This window comes from Phyllostomus hastatus, unplaced genomic scaffold (assembly GCF_019186645.2).
Source record: "Phyllostomus hastatus isolate PE091 unplaced genomic scaffold, TTU_PhHast_1.1 phas_scaffold_501, whole genome shotgun sequence".
Lineage (NCBI taxonomy): Eukaryota > Metazoa > Chordata > Mammalia > Chiroptera > Phyllostomidae > Phyllostomus > Phyllostomus hastatus.
The window spans coordinates 47,650,724-47,675,937 of record NW_025334033.1 but is presented as its reverse complement, the minus strand read 5'-3'; the positions used below and the strand labels follow the sequence as shown (position 1 = coordinate 47,675,937).

General features: G+C 46.6%; 1 protein-coding gene across 5 annotated transcripts in view; it reads left to right on the top strand.

The window, feature by feature from the left end:
• The first annotated feature begins 3,162 nt into the window (after positions 1 to 3,162).
• The window catches only part of SLC8A3 (solute carrier family 8 member A3), a 125,872-nt gene continuing 103,820 nt past the window's right edge, over positions 3,163 to 25,214 (top strand). For all 5 annotated transcript variants that reach the window (XM_045823571.1, XM_045823570.1, XM_045823568.1 and 2 more), the window contains exons 1-2: positions 3,163 to 4,078; positions 22,462 to 24,307. In XM_045823571.1, coding sequence (XP_045679527.1) covers positions 22,524 to 24,307 — 1,784 coding nt within the window. In that variant the 5' untranslated portion in view covers positions 3,163 to 4,078; positions 22,462 to 22,523. The remainder of the gene's footprint in view (positions 4,079 to 22,461; positions 24,308 to 25,214) is intronic.

Genomic DNA, 25,214 nt, shown 5'->3' with positions numbered 1-25,214 from the left:
CATTACATACTAGAAAGAAAAATAAAAGGTAATGTCAATGGGAAAGTAATTACTAAATACTAATTTAAAATTAGGATGCAAAATGACCTCAGGTATACCCAAATATATATTAAAGAAATAGTTATTTAAAATCAGAACCTTAAAATAGTTATCTCTAGGTGATGATAATTGGATGATTTTTCTTTATACCTTTCTGTGTGTCTAATTTCCCAACAATAAGTATTGCTTTCATAATTAGGTAAATATCCTCTTTTCCCTCTTTTTAAAGTCAGCATCACAGAGGAAGATGCAGTTACACCAGCTGGCACTGTTTACCATCTTGAGAAGGAGCAAACGTTTCAAATGCTGTTTTCTTTTCATCAAGGAGTGCATTTCTCACTGGTGAAAGGATAATCAGTGGATCAAGAGAACAAGTTCTGTGATGTCTTCTCAGGGAAGAGACTGCTGGGGGTGCTTGGGGCCTTTCCTACCTGGTTGCCTGCTGTTCCTGGCTCTCCTCAGAATTGAGCAGATTAACCTTGGTGCTCCACTGAGACTTTGTTACTTTTAGCTTTGGTAACTTCTAACCTACAGGCAAACAAACACGCACTAGACAAAGTGGCTTGCTGGTGGGCAATGGAATCTACCCCACTTCACCCACCCAAGGAAAACAGCTCTTTATGAGGAAGAGGACTACGTACACCAACAGAATGAATTAAATGGTACCTTACGTAGAAGATGAAATCAAGCCAAAAAGCCTCAGGGACTCCGGGCTGCCTGGCTTCAGCCGCAGCCAGAGCAGCAGCTTTTCCCTCATTGTCTCCTTTCGCTCTCCCCTACCGTTCACTAGGCACTAGCCAAGATGGCTTCTCATTCCTCAAACACAGAGCCACTGCTCCTCTGCCCCCAAATCCGCACACGGCTCACTCCCTCCACTGAAGTTGCTGCTCAAATGTTAACTTCTTCCGAGGGACCTCTGAGAATTCAATCTGAATTGCTGCTAAAACACCCCACCACCGCCACTGTCTAGCCTTTCACACAGCACAGTGTCCTAGCAGGCATTCACTAATAGCTGGTTTCCTCGCTCGCTTTTGGCTAAATTATAAAATCCAGCATGTGTCAAGGTTCCAAATAACCCCAGGTAACTCTTTGAAGTTGGAATCTAATAGGGACTCAGAATCAGTCAGATACTTGGATTCTGTATTAGTTAGCTGGGGCTGCCATAGCCAAACACCGCTGACTGGGTGGCTTAAACAACAGAAATGTATTTTCTGGTGCTCTGGAGGCTAGAAATCCAAGATCAGGGAGTCAGCAGGGTTGGTTTCTTCTGAACAGTCTCTTCTCAGCTTGAAGATGGCTGCCTTCTGGCTGTGGTTTCACATGGTCTTCCCTCGGTGTGTCCCAAGCCACTCTTTCCAGAAGGACACCAGTGATTTAAATTAGGGCTCGCCATAATGACTCCACTTTAACTTAATTACCTCTTTTGCAGTCACATTCTGAGGTACTGAAGATAACCACTTTACATATGCATTTGGGCAGGGGTGGGGTATGGGTTGGGGAGAGGACACGGGGTCAGGGATGGGCATAGTTCAGCCCATAACAGATGCCATCCCTTCAGTTCTGTGATTGGATTGAGTCCCCGCCCTTCTTTGGGCATCAGTTTTCTCGCTTAAGACGAAGTTTATGGCTCTTGCTCCTAATGCTGATGAAAAATACAGGGTCCAGCACAAATAGCACCCCCCTTTTTTACAAAATCTTTTATTACAAAATCATAAGCATGTTATTCTGTAAAATAACAATATCACACTCAAGCACACCATATGACATTTTAGGTGAAATGTTCAAATTATAAATGATTACACCCATATTATTACCCTATCCACCACACTCAAGTAGGCCTTCCTTTTGCCAGACCCTGTAGTTTGCTGGCTGGCTTTCCTGTGAAAATCCCCTTGAGTTCTAGTACAACCAAAAACGAAGGCATGGACAATGGCAGAAACTGAAGGCTGAGTATCCTTACATTTAGTGTTTTCCAACCCTGCATGCATGGAGTAGAGAGGGGAAAATAAGAGACTCTGTGTAGTGTTCAAAGCAGGAAGTCCGTCGTAGAACTTAAAGTGGGAGAGAAGCCGAGTTGGGAGGAGAAAGACAACATCTGGGAATTACTTTATACAAGAAGCTGTAATCTCACAGAGTCCTCACACCCCCCTGAAGTGGGTATTATTATTACTTGCATTTTACAGGTGAGGACACAGAGGCTCAGAATGTAGAGTGGGCTTTTGTTATTTCAGTCTACCCAGAACTGAGAACCCACACAAGTCTGCCTTTAGCAGTGTTTGAACAAACTCATTAGCAAGGCACTTGGCCCTAAGGAGATGCTGGTAATTGTTAAGTATTATTTATTGGGCCCCTCATACTTGGCTTTAGGCAGCAGGCGGAGGCCTGAGAGACACTACTTCCACTCTTACATTGTCCCAGAATCTGCATGGGTGTCCCCAAAAGGCCAGCCACCACGATCATTTTAGGTGTCTAATGCCATCGACAAACTAGGGATGTGAAACCCCATTCTTAGGAGAGGTTTGCCCACCCCTCATGCCTCCAGGACCAAACCTGACAAATATAGCAGAAATTACAGGCATCTGATTTGAGGCTACATGTGTACACTTCGCCTGAGCCAAGCCCCAAACCCTAGTTCTGCTGCTGCATCAAAGAACCATCTCTCCTCCAGGCTCCAGGCCCAGAGAAAGCAGCAATTTGGGAGACAGCCCCCTCTTATTTTTAGCCTTAAAAACCCAAAACCAAAACATACCAGCGCTCACCCAAGCGTTCCTTACAAGCTGTTGTTTGATTTGGGTTGAGAAAATGACAGACTGAGTTCTGCACCAAGAACAGAAGAAAAAAAGCGGGGAGAAAAAGGAGTTTTATTTTCCCTCCACTGCCAACCTCCAACCCCCTCAACTCCTCCCCTAGGCCTGGGTGGACCCTGCCTGGGTAACCGTCCCCTGCTATATTTAAAAACCACAGATGTGCTTGGTGGAGACTCAATTTCGGAATTGCAGACAGGCGTCTCCTAAGGACAAGGGGAAAGCCGGTGCCGCGCGCCTGCCCGCCTGCCCGCCCTCCCCGCCTGCAGCCCAGAGCTCCGTTCTCCGCGGAATCCAGGTCAGGACGCGCCGCTGACTTGGAAGCGCCGCTGGTCGGGAGGCGCCGGGCGCCAGGTTCCAACGGATGGGAGGGTGGCCGGGGTACTGGGGTCCCGCCTGCCTTCGGTCCCTGGGGCTCTCTTGACTCAAAGAGGCGGAGGCTTGACTTCCTCGCGGCTGGTCGGGAAGCTCTCTGAAAATTCCCCCCATCGGCGGGCGAGGATAAATACGCGCGGCTTGTCATTCCGTGCCGCTCTCTCTCTCAGCTGATAGGGTGACGTTCGGTTTGGAGGCTTGGAGATTGGCTTTTTGATTTGGCTTCTTGCTGCAGCTTAGTGGGCAAAGCTCTCGGCTCGCCCAGAAACCAGCCCCTCCGCGCGTTCCCTCCGCGCGTGGCGAGGCCGAGACGTCGCCCGCGGTCACGGCGTGCGAGGCGGAGAGCCGGCGCTCTCCCAGCCCCGGGAAAGCCCCGGCAACGCGACGGCTAGCTGGGGTCCCTCGGAGCCACCAGGACTCGCCGGGCTGCTCGCCTTCCTGCCCCTCCCCGCAGGGATCCCCCACGCCGCCCCCCGCTGCCGGTGGCCGGGACTCCGGGCCTCTCCCGGGCTTCGTCCCGAGCCCGCGCCCCGGGTCCGGGATTTCCGGGGGTCTTTGGGCGGGTTTTCCTTGCTCCTAAAATTGGCGCCTAAGGACCCCTTCCTACGCCCCACGCCCCGGCCCCAGCCTTCGCGCTCCAGATGCGCTGCCCTGCGGCTCCCTGAAAGCTGCGAGCGCCCCCGAGCCCGGCCGGCGGGCGGCGGCGGCGGACTGACATGCCCCGGACGCGGCTGCGGCCGGCGGGCAGCCCGCGGGGGCGATGAGCCTCGGCGGCCGGTGAGGAGCTGGGCGGCAGGGGCATCGCACATCTTCCTCACCCCTTCATTTTCCCACTCCGCTCGGGAGACCCAGAGGAAACGGTGAGTAATGGGGGAGAGCCTCTTGCCCTTCCCCCTTAGCGGGAGGCCGAAGCAGGGGAGGTAGAGGTTGGGGCGTTTGGGGGTGTCCCCGAGAGGGTTCCTGCTTGTGAATGATGGTGTTAATTAAGTTATTTCTCAAGATCATTCCTGCGAACTGCCTTCCTGAGGGCTCAGCGCCTGAAGAGATGGGGGAGGGTGCCCCGGGAAGTGCACGCTGTGTATGCGGTGCTGGGTGGGGGGGCGTTCTGGCAGAGTGAGTGTCTCGCAGAGGGCGGTGGAGGGGCGCAGAAGGAAATGCCTGGGCATGTGTGTGCAGTCGGGTCCGTGGCCGGTGCGCACTGGGGAGGCGGACGGCTCGCTGTGCTGCGTGCTGGGTGCATGTGTGTGCTGGCTGTGCCAGGGCGTGTTGCGCTCCTGGGGCTGTGAGTGCCCACCGGCTGTGAGGGCTAGGAGGGGGGCGCGTTAATTCACGCGGCGCGCGCACGCGTGCACACAGGCACGCGCGCACCCCAGCGTCCGGACTCCGACACAGTGGGTCGGGAGCTGCAACCCCGGCGCCCCTGCCCGCGGCGGCCAAGGGGCCGGGAGAAGGGGGTTCCTCCGGTTCTCTGGTCTCCAGACAGCGGTGGTCTGGGCGGTCCCGGGCCAGGTAGAGAGAAGCCAAGTGTGTAACTATCCCCCACCCGGGTCCCCTCCAACACCACACACACACACACACACACACACGCACACACGCGCGCGCGCGCACACACACACACACACACACACACACACAGGCCCTCATTCAGAGCCTCGAGCTCCCGCAGACCCCGCCTGACCTGCCTTGAGTACCCAAGCCACTGGAGAAGATAAAGAAAGCCATTTGATCCAGGGGAAAAAAAGAAGCTTTTCGTCTTTATTCACTGTATTTTATATTTTTAACTGTGGAGGAGGGGGTGTGTGTGGTTAAATAGAACAAACGCCTTTAATGCAGTACCATAAATTTACCCGTTCGCTACCCGCCCCCCGACCCCCCGCCCCCCCCCCCAACCCCCCGCCGCGATTTCTCTATCCTGGCGATTAAAAAACAAACCCAGAACGTTTGGTGGTTCTGTCTCCTGGGCAGAAAGATTGAAATTGGTAACAGTTTTTCAGGAACGCAGGCCGCACCTGGGAGCAAGGCGCGGAGCTCCTGCGTGGTCAAGAAACACCCCAAGAGGAGGGAGTTGTGGGTGGGTTACAGGGACACCTCCGGCCTTGTGCTGCGCATCAAAGGGGAAGCCTCGCGCCTCGGGCCTCTGGCGACCTGGTGATTTGCAGCCGCTTGTGATTAATCTTCCACAGCTGTTGTGCCCCATCCACTTGAGCTGAGCTCTTGTTTACCTCGATTTTCAAATATAGCAGCTGCGCCACGCTCTTCCTGAAATAGGGGGATCAGTGCACTCGGTATGGGCACTTGGCCTCTAGCTGGCCCTTCTGCCTGTTGCCCTGGGTCCAGGTTGGAGAGGAACTTGCCCCTTCATGCCTTGCAGTTCTTCAGATGAGGATGGTTGATGACCAGAGCTGGGGTGACGGGAGGTGGGACTGCTCACCCTGCCCCTCACGCAATCTACATTTCCTATGGGCAGTCCCCACAAAAAAAGTCGACTCAATAGCCTCGTTTCTATTGAAATAGAATATAGATATTGGGTTGAGAAGAAGGAGGTGGAACCTACAAGAGCTGAACTTGGTTGAAGTGGTTCTTGAACTGAATGAAGGTGAGAAGGCTGTTCATGCAATTTCCTCTACCTGGAGCACTTTATTGTTCTTCCAACACTCCGGAACTCCCACCCCACCTGTGTCTAATGTACTCCTCCAATTCACCCTTCAGTTCTCATCCCATTGGTTACTTCCTCAAGGAAGCCTTCCATACTTTCTCTGACGAGGTTAGTCCCCTTATTTTATATACCCATAAACTGAATCCGTTATTTTGAAAAAATTTGAAGATGCACGTTAAATTTATAAGTGTGATTGAATAATGCCAGTTACACTCCTGGCATAGTGAGCTGCACGAAGGGAGGAAAGATAGCTGGCGAATCTATTTGCATTGTATCCTCAGGGCCTTGCACTGTGCCTAGCACAGAACAGGCACTCACTAGATGTTTTATTAAATAAATGGACTCAAAGGGACGAGTTACAGCTCCTCTTTCCTCATGCTCCTCTGAGCTCCACTTTGGCATCTCTTGTACTGCCCTCCACAGCCTTCTGGTCAGAGAAGGGAGAAATCAGACTGACCCTGTGAGAACACGTGCTTCTGCTAGGCTCCTCCCTGGTCTGGGATCCTAAGGCTGAGGCAGTGTTCTCTTGCCCTGGCCCTGCCCTGTTCTTGTACAAAGTGGTCCCTTGTACAGTCTCTGGGCATAGCTGCTGGTATTGTCCATGGATAATCATTGTGGGCATTGTTCCCCGGTCTGAATTGCCCCCAATCTGGATTTGGGGGACTATGTCACACATTTTGGCTTCTCTTCAAGCTACCAAGGTCAGATAAGAAGAGGATAACTCCCTTTTCACTTAAGCCTGGTTGCTTTGCCTAGGAGGTTCAAATATTGGGTGAGGTTCAGAAATGTGTTGGACTCCAAAAGAAAAAGCATTCATTTATTTATTCAATCAGCTGTTTATTTCATAAATATTCAACAACAACTTACTCTGCCAGGCATTTGCAAGGTACAGAGGCAACTAAAATAGAAAGGTTCCTTTCCTCATAAAAACACATTCATTCCAGCGGGGATGACCAACTAGTGAACAGGAAGTTACCATCCATACGGAGTGATTCTTTTCACTGGAGGGTAAATCCTGGATGCAGTGGAAGCGTATAGGAAGGTCACTTCTCTACAGTGACTTAAAGAGGACTTCTAGGGACAGCTAACCTCAGAAAGAAAGGATGAGTGGGAGTTGGCTTTGGTGAAAGCAGGGAAGGAGTGGGGTGGGGGGAAAAGTGTTATGAGTGAAGGGGTCAGTATGCAAAGACCTAAAGTGGGTAAGAGCTCTTCTAAATGACTAAAGACAGAGGCTGAAATTCGGGGAGATGAGTTTGGAGAAGCTCTATGGGCCAAACCTTGAAGGGCTTGTGCTCCATGCTAAGGATTTCCACTGAGTTCCCTGAGGGAGATTAGGAAGGTTTTACTGCTGAAGTACAGGGGCAGATCTGCATTTTTGACAGTATGAGATGGAGTCCGGGATGTAGGTAGAGAGAGGGAGGCAGGGTGTTAGCGGGCTGCGTGCGGTAGAAACCATGGTTGTACGGTGGTCCTGACGGCCTGTGAAGGAAGGTAGGGTGTTCCTCTTTCTGCTTTAGCACGATAATCAGAGCTGGCCTTCTAGGAAGAAGTTCTACTATTTTTTTTTCTGATGAGATGGGTTTATATTTGATTGTTTTTGAATGGGCACTTTAAACTCAGCACTGGGCAGGGCACCTCAGGGGAAAGAACAAGTGGCCCCTGCGGGGATAAAACACACTTGCTGGCCTACTGAGCTGCAGAGCACGGAGAGCCCCAAAGACATGAGATCTCTCAGGGCTGGGGAAGTTCCAAGAAAGGAGCCTGGAAGGGAGAGAAGTAGTTAAATCCATATATAGATCCACAGAGACTACTGAGCAAGACATTGGGATAGCAAGAATCACTTATGTATGTACATGTATATGTTTCAACAATACAAAGAGTGAATAAAGGCTAATTCCAGAATCAAGGACATTGAGATATGGTATACAGAGTCAGGTCTACTAAGAAAATAGTTCTATTTCATTCTGGATATATGTGTGATTTGGAATGGGCCACGTGGCATGCACTGCATTGATATTTGGAATGACAAGTAGTGCTTTCCTGGTTGTGTGCAAGAACATTGGGTCATGTGGGGAATCCGGAAGTGAGGTTGGGAACTATAATCCTGCCCTGGCTTTCATGTGGTAGTTTTCAAGTCACTTGAGAGGAGAGGACCTCAAAGTCATGCACTGCTGTGTTCGTCCTAGAGAATGAGGCCACAGTGGGAGTGTGATTGATATTCTTTCTTTCCACCCTGATCTCTCTACTTTGTTCCTCATCCTTCCATGTCACTAGTTTCCCTTCCCGTCCTGCATAGTGTCCAGGACACATCCCTGCCCTGCCATCAACATCTTGCCCCCTTGGCCCTTTCTCCCTCAACATTGAATTCCTCCCTCTGATTGTAAGCATACTCAACAAAGTCCATCTTAAAATGAACATCACTTGTCCAATTCCACCCCCATCATGCTCTCTTCCCATTTTGCTTTCAACAAAGTCTTGCAATTTTAGAGCAATCATTTGTCTCTCTTTTTTCATCCCTTATTCTTTTCTTTACCTCTGCCTAACTCTCATCCACCAAGGACCTCTTATTCCCCCAAATATACAATAACTTATTCCTGATCATCTACCTGTTAATCTCTTTCTTTTTCTTTCTTTCTTTCTCTCTTTCTTTCTTTCTTTCTTTCTTTCTTTCTTTCTTTCTTTCATCTATCTATCTATCTATCTATCTATCTATCTATCTATCTATCTATCTATCTACTCTCCCCGTCTCTCCCACCTACATCAGATAAGATTGACCATTAGCTCTTAAAACTTTCCCCTCTTGGTGTCTATCACACTGAACGCTTCAGGTCCCACTAATTCTCTAAGTGGTCCCTCTTCCACTTCCTTTCCAACATTCTCTCCTTCCTCCTAGGTTTCCCCTTTTGCCTTAGCCCTCAGCAGTCTCCCACGTTGGTTTGTGCTGTTACCCCAGTGCGCATAGTTCCGAGTCCGTGACCCTAGCTTTCTAAGCCCAGTATGTCTTGTTTCCAGCCACTTGTACAATGTCTCCAATAGGCTATCTGGTCAGCTCCTGGAGTCCAGTTCTTGCTAAACTGACATCATCTTTGTTTTAAGGAGTTGCTCCTTCTGACTTCACACTTTGTATTGATGGCAGTAGCCAACTTCTAGTCGCTGTGGCTCAAAATCCTCAAGTACTGTCTTTGACTCCTCTCCATTGTCCCCTGAGTATTGCTCATGTTTGTTAACTCCATTCCCTTCTTCTTTAACCATATGACTACAACCTAAGTACAGATTTGATAACCTCTTACATAATAATGAAGATAATAGTGACATATTATTATTCAAGTAGCCAGCATTGTACCAGCTGTTAGCTACTCTGTTCCAAAGTGCTTCTCACTGATTTTCCCTTTCAATCCTCCCCACACCTGTATAAAGTAGTTACTATTATATGACAAAAATAGCTTTCTGACATCTTCCCAACTTCAACCTCCCCCTCCAATTCACTCTAACACCTGTTACAGGATTCCTCTCCTAAAACACCCTTCCAGGCTTGTCATTTTCCTACAAAAAAAAAACCCACAAAAAGCCTTGACGAGGCTCCCGTTCTCTGCAGCAGTCCCAGCTCCTTGTATCCAAAGCTGTCGGTGCACCACCCCATGTCTAGTCTCATGTTTTACAGCTTCCACGTGGGCACCTAGGGGAACTGGTCCTTTTCTCTTCTGTGCCTTTGTTCATGGCTTACCTTTCACTGAGAATCCTACCTGTTCTTTAATGTCCAATTCGAATGCCTGCTCCTGATGGGAAGCCCTCATGCATAAGTAGTTCTTTCCTCTGAATTTTAATACCACAGCATCTGTTTTTCATGAGATCCTCACATTTATTGAAATGTGGGGAAGGGTTTTTTTTTTATTTGTTTGTTTTGTTGTTGTGGCTTACTACCCCTCCTGGACCAAGTGCTTTTTCTTTTTCCTCTTCCCTGTTGTATGATACCTGAAACATGGTGTTCAATGAGAAATAAAGGAGTGAATAAACGAGTAACCTGCCTCACTTTGGAGGCAGGTGAAACAAGATCAAGAAAGAGGGTGTCTGTGCCATTGGTCATAAAAGAAGCCAGCAGTGGAGTCAAAAATCAAACGAGGACCAGGCAACAAGGTATAGCAGAAGCGGCACTGATTGGTGGTAAGAAGATTATATTTTGTTTTTTTTGTCATTTCTGACAACCCCAGGCAAGACCCACTTCTGCTCTCTAGGTTTTGCATTCTTACCCTTAAAAAAAGGGTATGTTGGATGTGTTGACTTTGCAGCTACTCCCAGGCTGGACAATTCTGCATTGTGAGTCTTGTTCCACACCCTGTAGATTACCTGCTGCTAAGAATACTTTTGGTGCCGGCAGCACTGTTATTTCAGAACCTTCTATCTGCAATTTGAAGCCCCCCAGTGTATCTGTTATTGCATTGGGTCTCCAGTGGTCAACATGGCCAGCCAAGTCAACTATCTGGATGTCTGGCCAGTGAAGCACCCTGAGTTGGTTGCATGCCCTGATGGCCCTAGGATGGTACTTCTGTGTGGAGTCACCTCCCACTGTAACACTCCAGGGCACTCACAGAGTGACTAGTAGCCCTGTAGGCCCCCAAAGGCTCCAGCCAGTCCTATCTCAACTCCTGAGCTTCTACCATTCCCCTTCCATCCAGGAAGGATGCATTTAGAGTCATGTAGACTCTGTCAAGAGTCAGTGTGGAATCAGTCTGTTCAGTGACTTTCCAGGGGCTCTGCCCACTGCCTAACATACCACCATACTTCCTTTCTTGTGAGGCTGGAAGAATCACCTAGAACCTGTGCCTTCCAGTCCCTCCTGAGGAATTAATTGGAAGTCAATTGCGAGGGGAATCATGGGAGGAGTAGGGAGAGAACACAGTAGCAGAGTCAGCAGCAAGATGTACTACAAGTCCTAGGCATCTGCTCCTAGCACACTCTTGTGAAAGGGGGGCCCAGAGCACCCCCAGAGTTGATTGTACCAGAAAAATCCCCTAGCCATGTCTCAGAGAGGCGACTTTGCTTGCCAGAATCCATTTGTCCTTCATTCAGGCAGTGATATGAGTTAACTCCATATTTTAACATTTAACAATTAAGAGAAATTAAATGACATTAACATAAAGCAGGATCCTGGAGAATGAGCTGAGGGAAATGAACACAGTGGTGGCTCATCACCAGCTTTCCCCTGATGGGTGGGTAACCCCAAAAGATAGGACCCAGGTGCTTCTCTCTGGGGAATGGGAAGGGGCAAGAACAGTGCCCACTCAGGTTGCCCTGGGCTTCTCACTCTGCTGACCCAGCTCCGATTTCCTGCCAGCTGCAGGGGATGTTTTCTCTTGGTCCTCGCTGACATGACACTCCTTCAGGCCTGGTGGAAGGGGACCTCTGGCAGCCAGGAGAGCACAGTTTGGTTCTCGCTCTGTTATTTATTGGCATGGAGACACCTGGCAATTAACTGAGCTATGGTTTCTTCATCTGTACAAATATCCTTACAAGAAGGATTAAATAAAATCATGTGAGTGAGAAGGCTTTTATAAACTGTTGGCATATAGCGTTGCTTAAAAATGATGCACTATGAATGTTGGTTATCGTGACACCACACACTGTAGAGAAAAAGGACGGGACCAGTGGGAGGGCTGTGGTGGAGAGGAGGAATTGTGCTAAGAAATAGCCTCATAATTGCTGTCCAAACACTGTGTGGTCCTGTTGGTTTTTCTGAGTGAACACAGCTGCCTGCTGTCTGAGGTTCTGGCTTTAACCATTTACCTCTCTACCCTAAGGCTTCCCAGCAAGTTTGACGTCTCCCCTCACAGGTGCATCTGTCCACCATTTAATCCTGCTGCCTTACGGTTGATCCATTCAACAAACACGACAGGCACTCTGCCAGGCTGCAGTCATACTGTGGCAAACAAAAGGGACAAGTTTCCTGCTATCATGGAGTTTATATTCTGTGATAGGCCAGTGAACAAATAAAACTGATGATTTCAGCAAGTGATATGCACTATCAAGAAAGTGAAAAGGGATGTGTTGATGCAGGGGAACAGGGATAAGATCACCTTTAGATAAGGTGAGTGGGGGAAGATCTGAGAAAGGGGCATCTGAGACCCAAATGCAACTTAAAAAGGGATCATTGGGATCTTTAGGATAAGGGCATTCCAAGCAGAGGGAACAGTAAGTGCCAAGGTCCTAGGGCAGATGCGTGCTCAGTGTGTTCTAGAAATTTTGGGAACTCTACCTTAGCTGGAGTAGGGTATGGAGCCAGTAAAACAAAGTGGTGGGATTTAAGGGCAGAGAGTTAGGAGTCAGATGGGGGGTGGGAGTTTCGACCTGAAGAGAAGTTTTCAAAGAATGCCATGATCTATCTGATTTACATTTTAAAAAGACATTTTTGGCTGTTTTGTGGAATGTAGACTTTCAGAGATGGGGCAAGATTGGCAGCTATTGTAGTGGTCCGGAAGGGAGATATGCTGTTGAATCTCCTGGAGCTAGAACAGAGGGTGACACACATTTGGCACCCAGTAACTTAGTGACGTTAACACAGCTAGGCAGAAATGATCCTCGTAAACCCACGACTGCGATGGGCACATAGCAAGGGCTTGGCAAATGAATCAGTGAGCAGAATCAGACTTTCCTGTAGTCAGTCTGGGATTTGAGTTCATCTCAATATTTTGGAGCTTTTAGAAATGCTTTTTATTTTTTTTAGGTAGTTGTATTTCACAGGGGCAGTGCATCCCATGATTTCATTTCCTTCTATGTGAAACTGCCTTCTTCTTTGGAATAGACATGAGAAATCTAATCTGCCACCTCCATGATGTTCTCAGTCAGTGTTCACAATTCCCAAAACCCTTCGCTCACATTTAGATACTGATCTTGTATACTTTTGTATGCACTTCTCCACCACAGAGACGAGACCTGCTTCATCACTGCATCTCCAGAGCTTATCACCGTCTGGACTATTGAATCAGCAAATAGTTATTACGTCGACCAAACCAAGGAGCACTCTGGTGTCTCGGTTGAAGTCCAGGACCTTCCTGCTCTCTTCCTGGAGATCCCAGCACTCTCAGTGGCCTCATTTGTCTCACAGTCATAGGACATTCCTGAAGCTAAATGTGTATATAAGTTCAGTGGTTTTGTGTTGATTCCTTCAGCTTCCATCTCTTTGGGCCTGGAGATGCCGGAATCAGGAGGAACTTTGCAGGGCCAGTGGGATGAAGAAGGCACCCGAAGTGGTTTGGCCCTTGCTGTGCCTCTTCATTTCTCTTCCACCATCATCCTCTGTTTTCAGTTGGTCTCCAACATGTATTGACTCTACTTTTGAAAGCACTCTTAAATCCACACCTTCCTCAGCAAGCCTACTCTCTCTTCTTCTGCTTAGGTTCTGATCATGTTCCTCTCAAATGCCACGAGAGACTCCGAACTAGTCTTCCCACCTCCTTGTGTTGCTCTGCTTTTGTTCACCTATCCAGCTTTCACACTGTCATCACTCTAGGTGTGCAATTCAAAGGAAAACCAATGATCTTATCCCTCCTATGATTAAAAAACTTTCAGTGGTTCCTTATTGCCTCCAAGAAAATGTCCCAATTCCTTGGCTGGGCATACAAGCCCTTTTTTATGAGCTAGTCCTCACTGATTTTTGCAGCTTTTTCTCAACTGCCCTGTCCTTCAGTCACATCGCTCACCCTTTTAAAAACAAACCGTGCTCGTTCAGGCTGCCATCTCTTTAGGATTGGCTTTCTTTTACTTTTGTTTGAGATGCACTGGCCTCTACCCAGTTAACTCCTGTTTATTCTACAAATCCTAGATCTAAAGTTGCCTGGCTCATGAAACTGGCCCTGATGATTTCAGGCAGCATTAGACCTTCCTTCCTCTATGCTCCTTACCCATCACACGTGCTTCCAACCCTAGTACTTGTTTAGTTGTAATTGTTTGGTTTTTCTGTCACTGTTCTCCAGTGAAATGTGTTCCTGAAGGGGGACTATAGTTTTCTCATATTACTCAAATTTGAGAAACCTTTCTCATAGCTTCCCTGATGGATGGGATGTTCCCTCTAAACACTGCCAAGAGTGGTAGAAATTGCTGGGTACTATGCCTTCTATTTTTGCTGATTTAGTCAATGTATGTATTTACTTAATAAATATGCAGTTAGCACCTGCTATGTGCCAGACACTGATATAGACACTGGGGATACATAAATACCAAACAAATAAACATTTCTACCCCCACCCCCGGAACTTCTGTTGTAATTTTTTGAGGGTGCAAAAAAATGAGTTGGACAAAAATCAGAGTAAATTTTTTCACCATAATTTTAGTAAAAGTCAACCTGCTTCATGTAGACTGGGTTTCATGCAAATGCATACATGCATGAATAAATAAATGAACAAACAAATGAACAAATAAAGGGGCCTTGGAAAAAAGTGTGGAAAAGTCAACTTAAGCTATTGTCACTGAGAGGAAAAACAACTAGAAACATGTCTTGCTGAAAATGGATGAGTAGCATCACTTTCCTATGAAGATAAGGGACCTCTGGATCTTTCACATTTCCTTAGTAAAAGTGTTTAGGGAGAGACAGAGAAAATCTACTCATGTGGGTAGGGAGTTGACGCTAACTGTTCTTGGCAAGGTAGGAAAGTAAGTGAAAGTGCAAGAGGGTGGGGTGTTTGTTCAATGTGTAGAAAGGCTTTATAGTACCCATTTGTGAGTCAACTCATGGTGCATTAAGAGTTCTTCTCCTGGTCCAAGGAAAGGCCTTAATGGTTGAAATCCCTGAGATGCAAATGGCATAGTCAGGCTATGTTCCTGTCTTCTCTCCTAGCATTCTGCACTTTGGCTGTACTTCAAAATCAACTAAGGAACTTTTTAAAAACCTAAATATTGATTCTCCACTCCCAGAAAGTCCAGAACTTAGGTCTGGAGTAGACATCTGGATACATACAGATGTCTGTATTTTTTAGAGCTCTAAAGTTATTCTAATGCACAACCCTCTCCAGCATGTGGTCCTACTTCACTAGTGCCTCCACCTTGGGGGACGACTTAAATGTAGATGTAGATCCAGCAATGGGAACAGCAGAGCTTAAATTGAGTGGGCAAAGCCTGTCCTTTTTCTCTCTCTCAGGCTCCCTTCCTTTTCCTATCTCTCTGGTCCACCCAGTCATTGTTTATAACTCCCTAGATCCATCAAGGACTGCAGAAGGCAAAATCCTCTGGCTTCCACAGCGTCTGACAAAAGTAAACCTTGGAATCATAGAATCAACAAGGCTTTAAATCATAGAATTTTAGAGGCAGAAGGGATATCAGAAGTCAGGTCCTACCGCTGAGTCCTATCAATAGATTTCCACTTGAAATCTATTTCTACTGACTCTGACCACTTTTTGTCCCCCACCTCTCAAATAAAGCCCCTATATTGAGTTGAAATCCCTCAGGGAGTTTACATGAGTGTGGACAATAGCCATGTGAACAGGTAAGTCCAGGTCAGTGTGACATGTGCTTCAGTGGTGATCAAAGTGCTACAGGGACACAGGAGTAAATGACTCATCTGGAGAGGGGAGGAAGAGGGCATTGTCTGGGAAGGCTTCTCAGAGCAGGTAGAATGGGGACTCACAGAACTCTAGGTTCTTGACCTAAGAGCTCTAGATTCTTGCCCTGCCCTCCTACCTTCCCTTCTACCACCTGGGGTTGAAAAACAGACTTTGGCATTTGACATACCAAGTTTCATAGCCCAACTGTGTCACTTGTTCAACTACTGGACCATTTGTCCAATGGTTATTTGTCTTTGAGCCCAAGTTTTCTCATTTTCTAAGATATATAATAATACCTGTCTCATTTGGGGGTCTTTAGGTATTAAATAGCAGCTATGAAAAGTGCCTACTGCAGTGCCAGTCATAAAGTAGGTACTGAATGCATTGATGTGATTGTCGTTGCTGTCATTTTTCAAGTCCTTGGTTCACGTAGAGCATGAGGAGAATGAGGCTTGCTGGCACCTGGACTATTCAGGGGACTTCCTCTTCATGGGTGGAAGTGCCTGGGAAAATGTCAGAGTTCCATGAAATGATCATATGGTTTGGATGCCACTAAGGATTTGAAGGCCTTCAGGGAAGGCAAAATATGACAACTGCATGAGATTGGAGAAGCAAGAACAGTAAAACACTGTATTATGTACTACTGCAAGATTGTCTGTGTTATAAAGCCATGCTGCATTGCAGCCACTGCCTACATGGTTTTGTGCAGCAACCAACCTGAGAGCTTAGAGAAGAACGAGAAGCAGATATTACTTCCCATGACATCACTGTAATCCATTTTTCCCGTAATTACTTGTTTGTCTCTGTCCCTCATCAGAAGGCAAACTCTCTAAGGTTGGGGATATGGTATAGCTCGTTCATGGCTATATTTCCAATCGCTAGCACAGTGCTTGGCCCAAAATGGGCATTCAAAGAACAGTTCAAAAAATGGATTTGATCTAAGGTACTTTTGGTAAATCCAAAATGCTGGCTCTCCTTGACTTTCTTTTGGCCTCCCTTTTCCTACCACCCTCCCTTACTCTCTTATCTACCAAGGTCTGTTTGCGAGACTCAAGTCTGTGCCTGGTTTTCATATTATTCGGGTCCAACTTAACTCAAATATGCTCCTTCACTTCTTTGCCTCTTGAAAGACAGGCTGCCTGCAATCAAAGCTTCCTTGTTTTAATGGAACCATGGAGATCATCCAACCCAACATGAATTTTCTGGTTGGGGAAACTAATGCCCTGAGAGGTTCACTTACTCTTCAGAGTCTCACAGCTTATTGAAGCACAGCTGGGAAGAAAGTTCTTTCCTCCTGCTTTCCAATTTCAGGGTCTACCACTGCCCTGTGCCTCATGAAGTACATAGTGCCCCCAAGCTTGTGGTGAGACCTCCATGTCCAGAAAGACTCACCATGCCCTTCTTAGGCCCTTGTTCAAAGGGGCCCCCAAATCCAGGGTACGTACCAAGCACAGTGGTTGACACCATATACTCTGGAGTCAGGCTTCCAGGATTCAAATGCTTATTTTTTTTTTTTTACTTACTATGATCTTGGGCAAATTAATCTTTATGAGCTCAAATCTGCTTATCAGTAAAACAGGCATGATCATAATAGTACTTTCTTTACTATGAAGATTCAAAGAGATGATGCACAAAAAACCTTGTTATATTTTCCTCTAGTTGTGACACTCAAACTACCTAAGCAACTGGGGTCACGTATTTCCTACTCTTGGAAGTACAGGATATTTAGTTGCTGTATTTCTGGGTGGGCATGGGTGTGTGTTACCACAGAGAGGACTCTGCACTGACTCTTATCCCCTGTAGCCAGAGGAAGTGCAGGAGAAGATGTAGTGCTTTTGGACTTGAGTGACACATTGTATCCAGTGCAGTCTGGCTGCACTTAAAATTTTAATGTAAATTGGCTGTGATGCCTGTGCAGGGACCCAGATTTAGAAGCAGAGCAGGACGACTCTACACAGGCCAGTGACAGTCCCAGAGCGGTGTCCCCATTGGAGAAAGTGGAGGGCGTAGCAGAGGGAGAATTTGCTCAGTCTGGCCTGGTGGCTCTGTTTTATTAATGATCTGGAAGAGCAGAGGAACAGTGACTTTAATTAAATTTGCCAGTGATATTAAAAGATGTCAGGAGCCACTGCTGAGGACACAGACACCTTGCAGCTGGCCCCAGGGGTGTTAGGAAAATAATCCAGGAAAGAGATGAGAGAGGCTGTGGGCTGAGCCTGGGCATCCGTTTAGCCAAGGAAGAGGAATGTGACATGGGGACACAGGGTCATCATCTGCAGAATATACCCTAGGCCCTCCCTCTTTATCTGTAGCTGTTCTGTTTCCAATAGCTTTCTAACTGATCTTCCTGCTCCAGTCTTGTCCATCTTAAACCATCCTAAACCCTTTAGCTGAATTGGTTTTTCTGAATGACAAATCAGACCATGTCATTCTCCTGTTTAAAATCCTATCATTGGCTTGTCACTGCCCTCAGGATACAACACCATTTTCTCAGCCTGGCATAGAAGACACCATAAATTCAGTCCTCCCTTGTGTCCAGTCTGCTGTACACTCTTCTGCCCCTCCCACTTCACACTGAATTCCGTATAATCTCATGCATACAGCAGACTTTTCCATGTCTTCACGTCTTTGCTTAGGCTGTTCACTTTGACTTGAATGCCCTTCCCACTTTTTTTATTTTTGACTAGAGCTCACTCATGCTTAAAGACTCATTTCAGGGATCACCTCCTTCAGAATGCTACCCTGGCTGCCCACACTGACTCAGTGGACTGCTTGTATTCTCATAGCATTCTGCCCCTACCTTAACTTACTATAGTGCCTATTTGTGCAGCTATCCATCCTTGCTAGATTGTATCTTTGAGAGCAAACCCCGAGTCTTATTTTTCATTTTGTCTACCAGCTTCTAGCACCATGCCTGGCAAATCACCAGCTTTTATTGATTTTTGTGAAAATTAACTGATGGAAGGAGAACATTTGGGTGGGAGGCTGTGTTAGGCAACCAAACCCCCCAACCCCCTGTAAGCCTGGGAACTAGGCAGGTGCACCAAATGGCTAGTCTCTTCTGTTATGGTGTGTGGGGCAGTCATAATGCTTCTAAGTCCCCAGGGGACTGGAAGCTGATTGGGGGTCATGGATGTTCTATAACAAAATGGGACATTTTAGTAAAATGGAATGGTTAAAACCACAAATTGTATGTCATCTGTGTGTGTTTCAGCTTGACTACTTCCGTGCTTTAGACTTTGAGTAAATGACTTAACTAAGACTCAGTGTCATAAAACATCAAATAAGGATAAAAATAGTACTAATCTTATAGGATTGTTATGAAGATTAACTGAGGAGATACTTAGCATTATCACACAATAAGCAGTTTTAAGTGTTAGTTACTGCTATTAATATCTTCATTATTTGGTGTGGTTCGAGGGGGGGGGGTCTCAAGCTGAGTCATATCCCCGAGTGTATGTTAGGGCTGATTAAGAGCCTTCTGGAACCATTTAGGTCTCTAAGGGGCTAAGGTGGAGCCCCAGGATGTAGGGATCTGTCCCAGCCAGTGTCTGAAGCACAAAAAAATTACCATGGGCTTGATCAACTTCCTCTCAGATCTCAGGCAGAAACCATTTTCCGGCAGGGCTGGAAAGAACAACTGGGAATCACAAGTCATTTTCTATCTTCAAATCCAAGAACTTGGTGCAGGCATTTTACTAACTAGACTCCTTCTTGCCTTGTTTTCTTTCATCCTTTCCTTCAGTTCATTTTTTTTTCCACAGGGAAGAGTCTTTCTAAACAAGCCTCTGATTCTGACCACCTGATAGCTTATTTCCCATTAAAGCCTGTTGCTGCAGGTGTCCGTAAAGACCAAAGAGAGCAAAGACCATGATCCTCCTTGATTTTCTTGGTGGGTGAGAGCAAGAGAGTCCTTATCCCCATTGATCAGGATAACATGACTGCTTCAATGTTCCATGTCCTTTGCCTGTGGAAGGCCAGCTCTCTTCCCTAACCTGTGGACAGCCTACCTTCTTGGTGTTGGCTGGTCTGCGCAGCTGCCACCTCCTGTCACCTCGTTGGCTCTTGATCAAAGAGCTGCTCCAGCTGTGCCCACCTTCTGTCTCCTCTTGCATGGGGCTCATCAGAATCCACAAAGTGTGGGGTGTTCAGAGGTCAAGGCAGGGTGCCAAGATGCTTCTCTGTCCATATTTCTCCTGAATGGGTGAGTACCAAGCCTGTGAATGAGGTCTCTGTATATATCAAAGATTATGCGCGCTTTTTCAATGTTTGAATATGGATGCTGAACACCTTTTCTCACCCTCCTCTTCCATAATCAGTCTTGTAACCTTTTCTCTTCTGAGTGAGGTCAAAGCCCGAAGCACCTTTTGTGATGACCCCCCAGTACCTGGACTAATGGGGAATGTGGGCCTCAGCACTTGGCTGGCATTCTGGAGAATATGAAACCAGGTTAATCCACAGAGCCTTTTGAGGGTAAAGCCTTCAAGATTATAGTGTGCACCAAGGCATACTGTGTCCTGAAGGGAATTTCTCTTTGAGTACAACAAGCCTTGGGAATTTAAAGAGGTTTTAATAGCCTCTAAAATCAAGTGAGGATTTGTCCATGAGACCTATCTATTCTATTCCTAAAGTAAATGGCCATAATTCAGATCATAAAATGTCTTTAAAGAAGGCTAATGTTGGAGTATATTAGTTGACTCAGGCTGCCACAACAAAATACCATAGACTGGGTGGCTTAAACAATAGAAATTAATTTTATCACAGTTCTGGAGGCTAGGATGTCCAATATCAAGGTGCTGGCCAATTTGGTTTCTGGTAAGAGCTCTCTTCTGACTTACAGATGGCCACTTTCTTGTATGTCCTCACATGGTGGAGAGCTCTCTCTCTGTGTCTATCTTTTTGTAAGGTCACCAATCTTATCAGGTTAGGATCCTACTCTTTGCCCTTTGACCTCATACCTTAATTACCTCCGAAAAGCCCATCTCACTGCACAGTCACATATGAGCTTAGGGCTTCAAAACATGGATTTGGTCGGGGGAGGGGAACGCAATTCAAGTTCATAGCACCGAGGAAACTACCTTAGTGACTACAATATATATATTCCAAAAACATACATTTACTGGTCAGCTACTAACTAATTACTTAGAATACCATGATAAACAGAATGGACATAGTCTCTGCCTTTATATCATTCACAGTTTAGTGGATGGGTGAGATATTAATCATGTAATCTCACCAAAAAGACATCCATATTCAAAGTTTTATAAATGCCATGAAGAAAAAGTAAAGAGTGTGATGAGAGAACATGACAGGGGGAGTTGACCGTTTTGGGGGGTGAGTGAAAGTTTTTCTGAGAAAGTGACATTGAAGCTGTGATCTAAAGGATTGGTAAGAGTGCGGATGCAAAGAAGAAACTGTCACCTCAGGCATGCATGGATGATGTCATGTGCAAAGGTCCTGAGGTGAAAAAAAAAAAACCCGGTATAAAGTCCAATGTTGCTGAAAGGTGATAAGAGGGAGAGTGGCAAAAGATAAAGGGTGGAAAGAAGGAAGAAGGTAGCTCAGGCTAGGCTTTGTAGGTCACAGGAAGGACTGTGGGCTTTATATTAAAAGCAAGAGGAAGCTGATTAAGAGTTTCAAATAGGGAAATTATAGCGTAGGTTTGGGTTTTTAAAAAAGATGACTTGTTTTGTGAGGAAATGGATGAGAGAATAGCAAGAATTGGAGCAGGGAGCTCAGTTTGGTGGGTTCTGCATAGATTCTTCAGGTGAGGAGTCATGGTGTCTTGGGCTGTGATGGTGGTGAGGGAGAGTTGATAGGATTTAGTGCTGGATTGGAAAAGGGACACATAGGAGAAGGAAGGCTTGCAGACTACCTCTGTTTTCTAGCATGAGTAACCATGCGGGTGGAGGTGCTATTTTCTGAGATGGAAAATAGCAGAAAGGGAGGAACAGGTATGGAAGACAAAGATTTTGAATCCTTAAGGCACCATACATATGTGAATCAGCATTCCTGTTACTAAAAGTACCCCACATGGTTGTAGCAGAGGTGGAAAAATTGGCAAGTAGCTTTTTAAAAAAGCTATTGCATGGTTATTTGCATTTTATGCTCTCTGAATGAGGCGATGAGCGGAAAGATGGGTCTGTAGTTTCAGTTGAATTTCTTCTGAACTTATGCTCACCTTTTAATGACTTGAGACCAGCAGATGAGGTTGCATTTTCACCCTAAAATCTTGTCTACTGTTTAAAAATAAACTTATTTGAGAGCCACTTGCGTGTTTTATTAACACTGATTTCCACTACTTGCCTCTTTCAGTGTTTGGGTTTGGAATTTGAGTGGTTAACTGATCTTCATCTTCCTGTAACTGGATACTGAACCTGTTTCATAAGTCTGTTTTGCTGAAGGTCTTGGGCACAGTTTACAGGCCCTCAGATTAGCTACACTGCAGGTAGCACTCACCACGGAATCACCTCCTTTGATTTCCCCAGCAATCTCAGAATTACAGCTTGCCTGCAGAAGTTTTGCACTGAGAGAAGGAGTTTCTCCCAAGTGGCCTCAACTGCACACAGACAAGGTGTTCTATGTTGGAGGTTAGCACATGATAAAAGTTCAATTTAATATACGCTCTTGCAAACCTATGTTATACAAGATTCGTGAGTATGATGACTGTGAGGTAAAGAAGGCTGAAAACCCTAGAAATAGTATAAGTGGGGACAAAAATTTAGGTCATTCTTGGCCTATTTTAAGTCAATTCTTTAGAACTCTCACAGATAACAGTAGGGTTGGGAGACAAGACAAGACGGGCATCACTTATGTTTCCATTACCAACATTCCTGGCTAATTTAAGCCATTCTTCAACTGAGTCTCCACCAGATGGTCCTGAGGACAGAGGAGCTATTTGTGCCTCCCACTGATAAGTATTTTTCCAAGTGAGAGACTGTCCCATATGTTAGTGCAATATGTCATTTGAGGTGAAATATCAGTTTGTATTGGTGGGAACCTGCCATTTGCCATCTCCCTTTTCCTCATCCCTTTTCCTGCCTCTGTTTTTTTCTAGGTCTCTGGCCCATCAGGAGGACCATTGGTGCTGCGGTGGAAGCCAGTGGCTAAGTCTCGTGTATGGCGTGGTTAAGGTTGCAGCCTCTCACCTCTGCCTTCCTCCATTTTGGGCTGATTACTTTTGTGCTCTTCCTGAATGGTCTTCGGGCAGAGGCTGGTGGCTCAGGGGATGTGTCCAGCACAGGGCAAAACAATGAGTCCTGTTCAGGGTCCTCAGACTGCAAGGAGGGTGTTATCTTACCAATCTGGTACCCCGAGAACCCTTCCCTTGGGGATAAGATTGCCAGGGTCATTGTCTATTTTGTGGCCCTGATATACATGTTCCTTGGAGTGTCCATCATTGCCGACCGCTTCATGGCATCTATTGAAGTCATCACTTCTCAAGAGAGAGAGGTGACTATCAAAAAGCCCAATGGAGAGACCAGCACAACAACGATTCGGGTGTGGAACGAAACTGTCTCCAACCTGACGCTTATGGCCCTGGGTTCCTCTGCTCCTGAGATCCTCCTCTCTTTAATTGAGGTGTGTGGTCATGGGTTCATTGCTGGTGATCTAGGACCTTCTACCATTGTAGGCAGTGCAGCCTTCAATATGTTCATCATCATTGGCCTCTGCGTGTATGTGATCCCCGATGGAGAGACTCGCAAGATCAAGCACCTGCGAGTTTTCTTCGTCACTGCTGCCTGGAGCATCTTTGCCTACATCTGGCTCTATATGATCCTGGCAGTCTTCTCTCCTGGTGTGGTCCAGGTTTGGGAAGGCCTCCTCACTCTCTTCTTTTTTCCAGTGTGTGTCCTTCTGGCCTGGGTGGCAGATAGGCGACTGCTCTTCTACAAATACATGCACAAAAAGTACCGCACAGATAAACACCGAGGAATTATCATAGAGACAGAGGGTGACCACCCCAAGGGCATTGAGATGGATGGGAAAATGATGAATTCCCACTTCCTAGATGGGAATCTGGTGCCCCTGGAAGGGAAGGAAGTGGATGAGTCCCGCAGGGAGATGATCCGGATTCTTAAGGATCTAAAGCAAAAACACCCAGAGAAGGACTTAGATCAGCTGGTAGAGATGGCGAATTACTATGCTCTCTCCCATCAACAGAAGAGCCGCGCCTTCTACCGGATTCAAGCCACCCGTATGATGACTGGCGCAGGCAATATCCTGAAGAAACATGCTGCAGAACAAGCCAAAAAGTCTTCCAGCATGACTGAGGTGCACACTGATGAGCCTGAGGACTTTGTCTCCAAGGTCTTCTTTGACCCGTGCTCTTACCAGTGCCTGGAAAACTGTGGGGCTGTCCTCCTGACAGTGGTGAGGAAAGGGGGGGACACATCCAAGACCATGTATGTGGACTACAAAACAGAGGATGGTTCTGCCAATGCAGGAGCTGACTATGAATTCACAGAGGGCACTGTGGTTCTGAAGCCAGGAGAGACCCAGAAGGAGTTCTCTGTGGGCATCATTGATGATGACATTTTTGAGGAGGATGAACACTTCTTTGTCAGATTGAGCAATGTCCGCATAGAGGAGGAGCAGCCAGAGGAGGGGATGTCTCCACCTATACTTAATAGTCTTCCCTTGCCTCGGGCTGTCCTGGTGTCTCCTTGTGTGGCCACCGTCACTATCTTGGATGATGACCATGCAGGCATCTTCACTTTTGAATGTGACACTATTCATGTCAGTGAGAGTATTGGTATCATGGAGGTCAAGGTTCTGCGGACATCGGGTGCCCGGGGCACAGTCATCGTCCCCTTTAGGACAGTAGAAGGGACGGCCAAGGGTGGTGGTGAGGATTTTGAAGACACATATGGGGAGCTGGAGTTCAAGAATGATGAAACTGTGTAAGTAACCTTTCAATATTCTATCCCCTGCCCATCCTTTGCCATATCCTTCTGTCCTTCTGTACTGCTCTTTAAAATGTTCCTTGTATTTGTGTTAATGTTGAACTTTGGTTCCATCACAGGTATGCAGGATCAGCAGACACTACTGGAAGTTTTGCCCCCAAACTCTCCTTCAGTTTTCTCACTTGAAATTGTTTCTGGGCAAAGAATCCAATGGCAGGATCTAAGGACATAGATTCTTGTCCACTGAAACTCAACATGATGGCTGGTGGAGTGTGGGGTGACAGAGTTTTGATATCAGATTTTGAAGAATTCTTATGACTAAGTAAGAGCTAGGAGACTGTTTGGGTCTCTCCTTCCTTCTCTCCTCATGCCAAGGGCTTAGATGAGCCTTGAAGCAAATCCTTTGCACTCTGAGACAGCAGTAGCCCAGTCAGGACATCCTCAAGAAAGCAAGTGGCATTGCCTTTTTTTTTCCGTGCCATATTGCAGTTGTAGTGTGTAACCAGATTTGAGGTACCTCTCTTTCAATTTGGAAATTGCAAAGTTGATGGAAACTCAGCAATTTGTTTAAATGCCCACGGCCTATCTTATGAAGCTTGCCCAGTCTAGGTGAGATGGGTCAGGCCAGCTTGAGTACTGGATGTGTGTTGGAGGAGCAGAGCCCCCAGGGCAGTAGCTACCTGTCTTTAGTCGCAGGCCTAAGCTCCAAAAATCTGGCTAAGCAGTGAAGGAGAAGCCTCTTAAGAATTGTGGGGTGAAATACATCTTCTGTGTGGTCATCTCTTTTCACAGTCCGGAGTTCTCCTGAAATAGTTTTCAGGTTACTGCCCCATTTAGTCCTCCTGACGCTGTGGGTGTCACACGTCTATTGCCTCAGTAACTCTCCCCATGGAAAGTCCTTGCG